At 46.6% G+C, this 11,366-nt stretch overlaps 2 protein-coding genes and 1 long non-coding RNA gene across 4 annotated transcripts in view; 2 read left to right on the forward strand and 1 right to left on the reverse strand.

Annotated features, from left to right (window-relative positions):
* Positions 1-1,802: 1,802 nt before the first annotated feature.
* On the reverse strand, positions 1,803-2,585 carry LOC106727758. The gene is made up of 2 exons (XR_001363999.1): positions 2,498-2,585; positions 1,803-2,092 (listed from the first exon to the last, which is right to left on the reverse strand). It is a non-coding gene; the product is annotated as an uncharacterized LOC106727758 (long non-coding RNA).
* Positions 2,586-2,616: 31 nt separating this feature from the next.
* On the forward strand, positions 2,617-8,436 carry IFIT3 (interferon-induced protein with tetratricopeptide repeats 3). Of its 2 annotated transcripts, none has more exons than XM_005875946.2 (2): positions 2,617-2,699; positions 6,494-8,436. In XM_005875946.2, the coding sequence occupies exons 1-2, from the start codon at positions 2,695-2,697 to the stop codon at positions 7,905-7,907; spliced, it is 1,419 nt and encodes a 472-aa protein (XP_005876008.1). In that variant the 5' UTR covers positions 2,617-2,694; the 3' UTR covers positions 7,908-8,436. The 2 variants fall into 2 exon arrangements, with proteins under 2 accessions (XP_005876008.1, XP_014402967.1); XM_014547481.1 differs by lacking the exon at positions 2,617-2,699 and adding an exon at positions 4,663-5,602.
* Positions 2,619-11,366, forward strand: part of LOC102260736 (interferon-induced protein with tetratricopeptide repeats 1) — a 19,943-nt gene continuing 11,195 nt past the window's right edge. Inside the window, exon 1 of the mRNA XM_005875947.2 lies at positions 2,619-2,699. Within this exon, the coding sequence (XP_005876009.1) occupies positions 2,695-2,699 (5 nt within the window). The 5' untranslated portion in view covers positions 2,619-2,694. The remainder of the gene's footprint in view (positions 2,700-11,366) is intronic.

Raw genomic sequence — 11,366 nt, forward strand, 5'->3', positions numbered from 1 at the left:
GAGGCCGGTGGGGCTGAAATCCACTAGGAAGGCACACGGGAAACCGAAGATCATGCAGATAGTCTACAAGGAGTTACTCCTGGTGGTTACTTGGGCATATACATTTGGCAAAACACATCGGACTGTACACTTAAAATGGGTGCATTTTATTGTAGGTAAACTATAACCTTAGCACACGATTTCAAAAAGTGCATACAGACCAGTTGGAGCTCTGCCATCACACAGAACCTCAGAAGAGAGAGGACAGAGAAAAAGAAGCCTTTCCCATCAAACAGCTGTGGGAGGGATTGATTGCCTGGGGAGGAAGGATCCAAGTGACCACTCAGGCAGTGAGGAAAGGAAGACCCAAGGGCTCCCAAATCCCCTGCAGCGGAGAGGAGTCAGAGGAACTCACTGCCAAGTGCCTCAGGTCACCTTTTCCTGTAGAATGGGCTCCTGGCCACGAGTAATATCATTTGTACCTGCATGAATAAGCTTGACCAGAAAACCTGCCGCTGCCCAGAACCTCGGTCTGTCCAAGAGGTTTTGCAGTGACCTGTGCTTGGGGGTGTCCAGAGCACTGACCTGAGGGCGTCTGAGAGGGGCATGCTGGAGTATGCTGGACTAAAGCCCACACCAGCGTGTCCTGTTCCAGAGGCTGTGTGGGCCACCGGAGTTAGGGGCTCCTCCCCAGCAGTGCTAAACATTGTCAAAGGGAGAGCCACATGGGGAAATGCCCAGCACCTGTTAGCTGGTTCATGGGTGCCCTCCTCTGTCCCATCCACTGAGAAACTCTGTGGTCCCCTTCATCCCCTCAAAATCCACTTAAAATCGTAGCACTAATTTACCAATAATCACAGTTGTACCAGTAGGTAGTGTCCTGTTAAGTGCTTTATATACATTGTCTCCTATCATCTTTCCCATAGCTCTAGGCAGGAAGAACTGTTATTTTTTTACTAGCCTCATTTTCTAGGTGAGTAAGACGGGGTTCAGAGGGCAAATTACTCACTCAAGTGTTTACATACAGTACCGTCATTACCCAAGTGCCAAAATCCAGTGCCAAGCATGTCCCAGCTCTGGGCACAAAGGCCAAAAGGGTGAAATGTCTCAATCCTTTCAGTTAAGCTCACGTTGGAGAGAAGGGGCAGGGACTGGGAGGACTGGGCCCTCGGGGTTTTTATTTGGAGGGTGAGGACCACTCTTCGATGGCCACTCACTCCTTAGGGCCACATCGTAGATCAGTGGTTCTCAACCTTGGCTGAACATTAGAATCACCTGGGAATCTTTTTTAAAATCCTGATTTCTGGGCCTCATCCTCCGGAAATTCTGTTTCTTTGTTACTAATGTTGTGGCCCCACCCCATAACAAAGAAACAGAATTTCCGGAGGATGAGGCCCAGAAATCAGGATTTTAAAAAGATTCCCAGGTGATTCTAATGTGCAGCCAAGGTTGAGAACCACTGCCTTAGATGAAGGTAAGAATGGATCTCCTCATGGCACAGTTTTCTATAATTTGGATGGAAGGAAAAAGTCAGTTCATTCTAGGCCATTTTAAAAGTAAAGAAATGAGGCTCAATGATGTGATTCAAGAAATATCCCAGAGCTGATCAAAGAGATACCCTAAATCCAGGTGTCCTGTGTTTATTTCCCTCTATTCTAGATCGTCTGATTCACTACATTATCTTCTGCAAGTAAATAGGAAACTGCTTTTCCAAACACCTCTAGGATAGTGTTTCTCCATTTGTGGGACAGGGACTCCTGCAATAGAACAGAAAGAGTCCAACAGCACAGCGCTCGCAGAGCCAAACACTAGGCACCGAGAACTGCAGGGGAGAAATACTGGCTATTTTATGATGAATGGTGCCACCCAGGAGAACAGGAAGCTTTTGAGCAAAAGCCCTGACACCCTGATGGTGTGTAGGTTACAGATTATACAGGGCAAAATCACAAGACACTATGGATTAGGGGGCTCATGATGAGAGCTCCTTGGTCGGAGGTGAGGTAAGGGCAGTGAGTCATTTCTTCAGGTCTTGCTCTGAGATTCTTGCTGGCATCCCTTGGTCTGGTCTCCTGGGAAAGTAGCCAGAGGGCCATTCCATCTTAAGGCTCAGGAGCTGAAACATAACTAAGGTCAAGATACCAGAGGTCCCCACACTGTGATCATTAGTCAGATTTGGGCTCCTGTCTTCTGCTACGTGGGGGGATTATCTGGGGGAAAGGCTCATTTCTGAGGGGTGTATCTATAAAGAGAGAGATAATTTCTATAATTAGGATTTAAAGTTAAATTTAATCAAAGTCATAAGGACCCTGGTTTCACTCCTGCAACAGTAAATCCAGGGAGTGTAAAAATGCAGATTCCCGACCCCAAGCCCCAGCCCACCCCCTGGTTGGATCAGGTCTCTAGGAGTAGGGCATGGAAACTGCAAGCCATCTCTAGTGCCTTTTCCAGTCTCTCAAACACAGTTTCAGAACCTGAGTAGAACAATATTCCCGGGCGAGAGTGAGCTCAGCGCTCAAACCTTAGTTTCATTTCTCCTCACCAGGAATCCTGACGGCATCGCATCAGTTTCAGTTTCCATTTCCTCTCCATAAAAGCACAGACCTAAGGGCCAGAGCCAGGGCTTGGAAACCTCATCGGCACTCGCTTTCGATCCACCAGCAGAACAGAACATCAGCCTGGACCCCAGCTTCTCAGAATCCCAGGGACACCGCCATCATGAGGTAACGATGCCTGCCTTCTCTGCTAGCAAGTGGAGAGCGTTTCTTACAAATCTTGTTCTGGCGGGCAACTCCCAGAATCCTCCTGATTCGGTGTGTGCTTATAGATTACAGATGCGTTGCTCTTAACTTGGTCATGAACCTCTCTGACCAATTCCTGCATTTTTATTTCTGTCGCTCTGTCTGTTTACTGAGTCCGGCAGCCTAAGGACACGGAGGGAGGTGCTCGCAGGAGCGCTGGCGGCTGCAGCAGGGCAAGGACTGGAGTTTCTGGAGAGAGCCCGAGGGCTAACCTGCTCCGCTCCTTCCAGGCAAAATCTGGGCAACGGGGAGGGACAGCGGAGGTCCTGGTCCCTCTTTTGTGTCTTAGATTTTGTCAGACTAAGCCAGCGGTTTGTGAGCTCTGTGGTGGTGGTGGTGGTGGTGATTTTTAAAGTATGCTTGCTTCTCAGCAAATGTGCTAATGACTAATTCAGAGCTGCAAAACTGCAATCTAGAATGAGGTCGCTTCTACCTTACCATTGTCTGTTTCAGAATTGAGGAATGTGTCTTCTTAGCGACCTGCCAGACGTCCCCTGTGAGCAGGGAGAGAGGCTTGTAGTTTCAAGCTGTGTTGCAGCTGGCGGGTATAATAAAGCAGAGTGCCCTGTTAGAATGCAAATTACTGGGCCCTGCATTCTGAAGTCCTAATCAGACTTAAAGCCTGGGAAGAGGGAGGGGGGACAGAATACATATCTAAAGAGGACCACAGGTACTTCCTAGACACACTCAATGCTCCCTGCCGAGTATGTGTGTAAATGGGAGTGGAGGAAGCCCAAAGTGGGTGGCCAGTGGGGGTGTGGGAAGGATGTTCCTATAAAGCAAGGCTTGCCTGTTTAAGGGCGCTTTTAGGGATGAGAAACTGGTGATTGGAAATCACTTCCAAAAAGTGGTTGGGCCCTTGCTACTCACCGTGTGGTCTGAATCCAGCACCCGCTGAGAGGACGTTATAAAGGCAGCATCCCGGACCTGCTGAGCTCAGCAGTGCATTTCAGCCAGGTCCTCGGGTGGTGTGGTCCATGTGCACGGGAAAGTGTGAGCAGCCCTGCTATGGACAGTTCCTTGGCTCACTTTTGGAAGAGATGGGCTCCTCGGGTTGTGCCTGTTCTGACCAAACAACTGGCCATGAGTTCTGCCTGTCCCTTCACAGCATCAGTCCCTGTACAAGCTGCCTCGGAGGTTTCTCTGGAAACTCCTCCTCTTACCATTTAATCAGGGCCTCTTCCAGGAACTTTCAAGATTCTAGTCTAGTAATGGCTTTCACCAGGCCCTGGAAGGAGGTGAGGCGTCTTCGCTGGGGTCTGTGGGCGGCGCCCCAAAGCTCACCAAGTGACACAAAAAGGTAGCCCTGTAGAAGGTCAATCCAGGTAGGGGTGCAGGAGAAGGAGGAAAGACTGTAAACGGGCTGGTTCTGGGTGTTTCCTTAGGAGTTGCAGTGCTGCTTTTATCTGCTTTGGTCAGCGAAACCTCAAGGCTGCCGTTGGAGGCCATGAGAAATCTCTTCCTGGACCAGAGGGACTCCCGCTCCCCAAAGTTTTCTACTAGATACATAGTCTCCAGGAAGGAAGGGCATTCAACTCCATGTTCCACCTGAACGGAGACATTCTCTTCCTAAAGTTACTGCGGCCATCATTCCACCTGCTTGCTTGTCCTCCCTTCAAATGTCTGATTTAATTATTGTTCAGTAACTTACTGAATTTTATACATATACATATAAAGAGTATTTAGAGCCACTTTCAAGCACACATGATAGAAATTAATAAGCGAGGAAAGCTTGGCAAATGGAGTATTGGTTTTTAGAAAGGCAATCGTATTTTAATTAAATCAGAATTATCTTCAAATGTTTTATTTGTATCTACTCAGTTAAATATGTTAATGTTATCCTAAATGTGAATTACATAAAAACATGTAAATATGTCAATGAACAAATAACAAATATCTAATGAAAATTTGAAGGTGAAAAGAGCAGAGCATTTCATGTACTTAAATTCACTCTCTCTGGGATCTGGGCTGTCGGGGAGACTGCTTCAATCAGACTGAAACCCAGCTTTCATGGGTCCTGTGTGATGGTGGAGAAGATGAAGAGAAAAGACTAAATCACACAGCATGGTGGCAAACATTCCCTGGGTTTTCATTCTTTTCATGGCTCCTTCTAACCTGACGGTGAGCTCCTAGGGGCAGAGACAGCCAGGATAACCTTTATTTTTCTTAGTATTCCCCAAAGCTCACCAAGTGACACAAAAAGGAGCCCTGGAGAAGGTCAATGGATGGCTAAATAAAACTCACTCCTCAGAATGTGTGAGGACTGAGCCCTGATTTAGTGACTGAGCAACACAAGAGAGATCCCAGTTCCTCTCACCATAGGTTTCTCGTCTCATCACCTCACCCCGCCTCCTGCATGTCTATTCACATGGTGGCAGGGATATGCTTTGTGGGTTTTTACACAGACCATAGCTACAGAAAGGTGAGTCCAGGAAGCAAGAGGAAAGTACCTACTCTTCTGTCTGGGAACACTTAGGGGTGTGTATAGTCAGAGTTCTCCAGAAAAACAGAACCCATGAGAGACACATAGATAAGCTGCAGGTTGATGTCAGGCCCAACCCCCAAAAGCTGGGAAGAGGAAGCAAGCATTTGCTAACGGTTGTTCCAGGCTCTTCCATGTTTTGCTGGCCAAGAAGTAAAGTATTTTGAGCACCACAATGGAGGAAATTCAGTCAGGCAACTGCAGAACCCAGACTTCACTGAAGGATTGTCTTTTTTCGGCTTGCACTTGAAGGTGAATGGAGGACGGAGAACTCTTGGCTGTTCTACCATCAGCTCTGCCTGGCACTGTGGTCATCAACTTTGCTTAGACCAAAAGCAGGCAGGTACAAGTGCTGGGCTCGCAGCGTTTGACCTCAAGTTATTTCTAAGTTATTTTGTACATTTTCAGCTGAGAAACCAAACTGGATCTTCATCTTTATGTGCATTTCTTGCAAGGGAAGAGGCTTTATACAATTGGATGTTTTGCTTTTCCTCTTTGAGAATTTTAAACCTCTTTTGTATTATTTCTACCTAATTTGTAAATATTCATTTTTTTAACCTGCCTTTTAAAATACTGCTCTGAATTTTTTTTAAAATAAAGATTCTCACCTATGCCGGTATACATACATACATATATATGTATACATATGTGTGTATACAGGGTTGGGCAAAAGTAGGTTGACAGTGAGTACGCAAAACACGGTTTATTCTTATATTATTCTTTATCAGTTATTGTATTATTTTCCATAGGAACAACTATCAACCTACTTTTGCCCCACCCTGTACATATATATGTAAATAAGCTAGAGAGGGGGAGAGAGAGAGATTTATTATGAGGAATTGGCTCACATGATTATGGAGGCTGAGACATCCTTGATTCACTGATTCACTGTCTACAAGCTGCAGACACAGAAAAGCCAGTGGTATAAGTCCCAGCCTGAGGGAATGTTCCAGCTCAACCAGAGAGAGCAAATTCACCCTTCCTCCGTCCCCCCCCTCCCCCCCAGGCCCACAATAGATTGGATATTGTGGAGGGCAATCCACTGTACTAAGTCCACTGGCACAAATCCTAGGCTCTTCTGGGAACACAGATACGCCCAGAACTGATGTTTAACTAAAAGTCTGGGCATCCCATGGCCCAGTCAAGTTGACCCACACAATTAACCTGTGATTGCACCCACGGTGCGGTGCTTGGCAGGTACACCTCAGAGTGACCATGTTTATTTTCTCCACAGTGAGGTCAACAAGAACTCTCTGGAGAAAATCCTTCCACAGCTGAAATGCCATTTCACGTGGAAATTACTTAAGGAAGAAAGTGTCTCCCATGATCTAGAAGATAGAGTGTGTAACCAGATTGAATTTTTAAACACTGAGTTCAAAGCTACAATGTACAACTTGTTGGCCTACATAAAACACCTAGATGGTCAGAACGAGGAGGCACTGGAATGCTTGCGGCAAGCTGAAGAGTTAATCCAGCAGCAGCACCCTGACCAAGCAGAAATCCGAAGCCTGGTCACCTGGGGCAACTACGCCTGGGTCTACTATCACATGGACAGACTCTCAGAAGCTCAAGTCTACGTAGACAAGGTGAAACAAGTGTGTGAGAAGTTTTCAAATCCTTACAGCATTGAGTGTCCTGAGCTTGACTCTGAGGAAGGGTGGACCCTGCTACAGTGCGGAGCAAAGCAAAATGAAAGGGTGAAGGCGTATTTTGAGAAAGCTCTAGAAGAGAAACCCAACAACCCAGAATTCTTCACGGGGCTGGCAATCGCCATGTACCGTCTGGATGATAAACCACCGAAGCAGTTCTGTGTCAGTGTTCTGAAGCAGGCCGTTGAGCTCAACCCCGACAATCAGTACATCAAAGTTCTCTTGGGCCTGAAATTGCAAAAGATAAATAAAGAAGCTGAAGGGGTGCTGTTGATAGAAGAGGCCTTGGAGAAAGCTCCTGGCCAAACAGATGTCCTCCGCAGTGCAGCCAAATTTTACCAAAGAAAAGGTGATCTAGACAAAGCAATTGAACTGTTTCAAAAGGTGTTGGAATCCTTGCCCAACAATGCCTACATCTATCGCCAGATCGCATGCTGCTATCGGGCAAAAGAGAAACAAATGCAGAGCACAGAGGACTCTGAAGCTGGTGGGAATAGAGAGAAGATGGAAGAACTACAGAAATCCGCTATGGACTATTCGAATAAAGCTATTGAGAAGGGACTGAATCCTCTGTATGTATATTCTGATCTCACTGAGCTGGAATCAGAAGAATGTTATCAGACAGCTTTCAATAAGGCGGAGAGAAAACAACTGCATCAGGGCTATTCCAACTTTCAGGAGCAAAATGGGAAGTCTGAAGACACTCCTGTCCAGCATCATTTAAGCACAAAATCTACTGCGAACGGAGCTGAAAGGCAGCTTCCACGGAATTCTTGGTATCTCCAAGGATTAACTCACAAGCTGAATGGAGATCTGCTGCAAGCAGCTGAATGTTTTGAGAAGGAACTGGGCCACCTCCTGAGGAACAGCCCTTCCGGCATAAGCAGTTTTTTCCTGCCAGCAGAGGAGCTTGAAGAAGGCAGAGAGGAAGTGGGCCAGGGCGCAGGCAGCTCCACTCTCAGCAAGCTCTCTGATCCCTCAGCTGACACAGAGGAGTGAAAGGAACAGAGAGGGGGAAGCCTGGAATGGTGGTTGTGAGGGGGAGAAGGGTGGAAAGGCAGGAGTTCCCTAATCTGAGCTTGATGAGTGAGGTGGTCTTGTTTATGGCTTCCCAGTACATTGTTAGTTGTTTTCTAATGTCTGTCTCCCTTGTTCCACACCAGCCACACTCAATTGTCTTGTAACATATGACACCCAGGAACAGCGCTTCAGCCCTGGGAGATGTGATTATCTCAGTTTGCACTCAGTTCACCAGAAATCCCCCGTTTCTGCCCTGCTTGCCAAGGGTCATAGCTGGTAGACTGCCTACCAACAGAATCTCACCTCCTCACCCCATTACTGTTTAACCTTCTGGGCTTCCTAGAAGACTAGCTTTTGACTAACCCTGCAATATACCTTCCATGCTGTGCTTGACCTCAGCCATGTATATATATATATGTATTTTTGATAGTGTTACTATAGTAAATACTAGTATGTATTGTTGCTAGTAATGCTACAATAAATGTCAAAATTTCTACTCAGGATAGAACTGTGTGGTTTGCATGTGTGACTACGAGTAATATTAATTCTCCAAGTTTCTCTTGTTAGGGATGTGGGTACTTACTACGGCTGTGCCACCCTATTCTCAACATGTCCATTTTAGCTCCTCCTTGGAACTAACACTCACCCCGTAGCCAGCCCATCCTAGGGCTGTGGGAACTATGACTCTCACTGCAGCCCAGGAGCCAAACCCGAGCCCAGTGCCCAGTTAGCAGTTGCTGCTGTAGACCAGGGTTGCTGTGCACACACGAATACCTTGGCAATTGCTTCCCTGCTAAATACCATTTCAGTCTCCCCCACCCCCGCCCCTAACCCCGCCCCCACCACACACACACACACACACACACACACACACACACACACACACACTCACCATGGTTATGGAGAAACACTGACTCCAATTTGAGATAATAAACAGAAGAGTTTTGATGTCCCTGCTCCTTTCCCCCTGCTAAAGTATGTGGAAACTTACCTGCAACTGGGATCTACCAGGAGATAGATTCTTATCCCAGGTATGCCTAAGTATTGATGCTGTGTCCCTAGCCCATGTTCCCATGGGTTGGGAACCTAAGGGCATGCCACTTGTGAAAGGAGAGTCTTACAAGGGGAATCCTCACAAGAAATTGGGTAGGTTAGAGAGAGAGCCACACTTAGCCAGTCTTTGCCTGTCTTTTCTTTGCTCCACAAGGTGGAGAGAGCATTTACCAATCACTGCAGCATTGTTTCTTCCAGTGAGAAGACTGAGAAGTCAGCAACAGAAATCCCCAAGACAGTTCCTGGGTCTGGTGGTTTTCACTAGAAGGATTCATAGACCTCAACATAGAGTCATATTCACGGCTAAGATTTATGACAACAAAAAGATACGGAGCAAAATCAGCACAGGGAAAAGGTGCATGGGTCTAAGAATAATGAAAATGAGGCACACGCTTCCCAAAGTCTCTCCCAGTAGGATCATACAGCACCTGCTTGATTCCTCCAACAGCAAATTGTGACAACTCTTGTGAGCTCGTTAAAGACTCCATGGCCAATGGTTTCATTGGAGACTAGTTACATAAGGACCCTGTGCTTAGCACATAACAAAATCCCAGACGCCCAGAAGGAAAGCAGATGTCAGTGTTAACCACATCATTTGCACAAACAAGAACCATGCTTCTCGGTTAGGGAATGGTGAGAACACTCCAAAAATCCAAGTTCCCAGATGCCAGCTAAGGGCCGACCTTGCAAGCAGACTTTTCTAAGGTCATGGTCTCTGGCCTAATGCTTATCTGCATCGTCCATCCCCTTGGTCCTTAGCCAAGGTGTCTTTGCCGTCCAAGTGTTATCAGTAGCATCCCACACGACAGGGTGAGCCCTTACAGTATTGGCCTCAGTTATGCCCTTTAGGGATCCTTAATTCAGCGGTTCTCAACCTGTGGGTCGCGACCCCTTTCACAGGGGTTGCCTAAGACCATCGGAACACACATATATAATTACATATTGTTTTTGTGATTAATCACTATGCTTTAATTATGTTCAATTTGTAACAATGAGATGGGGGGTCACCACAACATGAGGAACTGTATTAAAGGGTCGCGGCATTAGGAAGGTTGAGAACCACTGCTTTAATTAATAAAGTCTGTTTTTTGTCAGGTCACTTCTTTCTTGAGTTTCTTTTCTATCCCTTTTACCTGGTGGCACAGCACAATCCTGACCAATAGACTGACCTGGCTGCCTTCCATGCTCATCAGAAACACACCTAAGAAGTACAATCTCAGAAGATACAGGTGGTGCCCCTGGAAACAGAATGACAATTGTTTAGTTATCCCAAGCAGGGCATACCTCCGTCAGGCGGTACAGGTTAATAAGCCCCCAGGTGTGGCCTTCCACTGTAGGGCTGCCTGTCCTGGGGTTTCAGTCTAGCCTAAAAAAATCAGTTGAGTCCTTGGTTTTAGAGGAACTGCCTGACAGTTCCAAACATTTGCTCATCCCTGATACCAGTTCATTTGCCTCAGGAGTAAAGATGACATCTAAGGTTTTCTGGGTGGGATGTTCAGGAGCTGGCCCCCAGCCAGCCACCCCATTGCTGTCCCCCGTGTTCATTGGCTCAGCAGTCTGAATTCAAGCACTAGCATAAGTTGGAAAGGTCAGATTTTCTTCGGAAAGAAAGGAAAGCTTCCCAGAATGATTCTGAAAAACAAAGATCATTAATGCCCCTCCCTTCCCCTCCCTTCCCTAAATGCTGAGTTTTTATTTTTCTTCATTGTTACAAATCAAAGCGCCTCATTCAACACTCATAACTTTTTTTCAATTTTCCCCACTCTCTTTCACCCAGACCTTTCAACTTTGACAGACTATTTGCAAGAGAGACAAAACTGTTTTCACAGGAAAACATTTTATACAACTTAACCAGAAAGAGGCATTGTATTTACAAACGAGTCAAAGTCCTGAATTTAAAAAAAAAAATTCAAAATGGGTTTCCATCACTCCTCACCCCTCCATCCTGATCATGTATGTGGTGAGCCTAAAGAAGTGATTGTTTTCTGGGGTCACTTGCATTTAACAATCAGACTATGCACCTTACGAAGGTATGCATACTAGGACAAAGGTGAGGGCCATGGAGTCGGGCTAGCAATCCATTCTCCCAGACCTCACCTATTTGGAAAAGTTGAAAAGAGCAAGTCAACAACATTGAGAGAGCCTGGAGAGGGGTCAAGAGTTCAATCTGTCAGGAGTGGGAGGAGAGGGTCACGCTCCCTGTCATGTGTCCTCTCCCAACTTGGAGCCTTCAGCAAGAATCACTGGTCAGCAGCGTAACTAGCCTCTGTATCCTGAGGCCCATTTGGAAAAAGCAGGCACAGGATGAGCTCCCTGCCCGCCCCCTCAGCCTGAAAGCAGAAGACAAATTCTCCATGTAAACATCCCCCACTTTCTCCACCCCCT

The sequence above is a fragment of the Myotis brandtii genome, unplaced genomic scaffold, assembly GCF_000412655.1.
Source record: "Myotis brandtii unplaced genomic scaffold, ASM41265v1 scaffold475, whole genome shotgun sequence".
Taxonomy (NCBI): domain Eukaryota; kingdom Metazoa; phylum Chordata; class Mammalia; order Chiroptera; family Vespertilionidae; genus Myotis; species Myotis brandtii.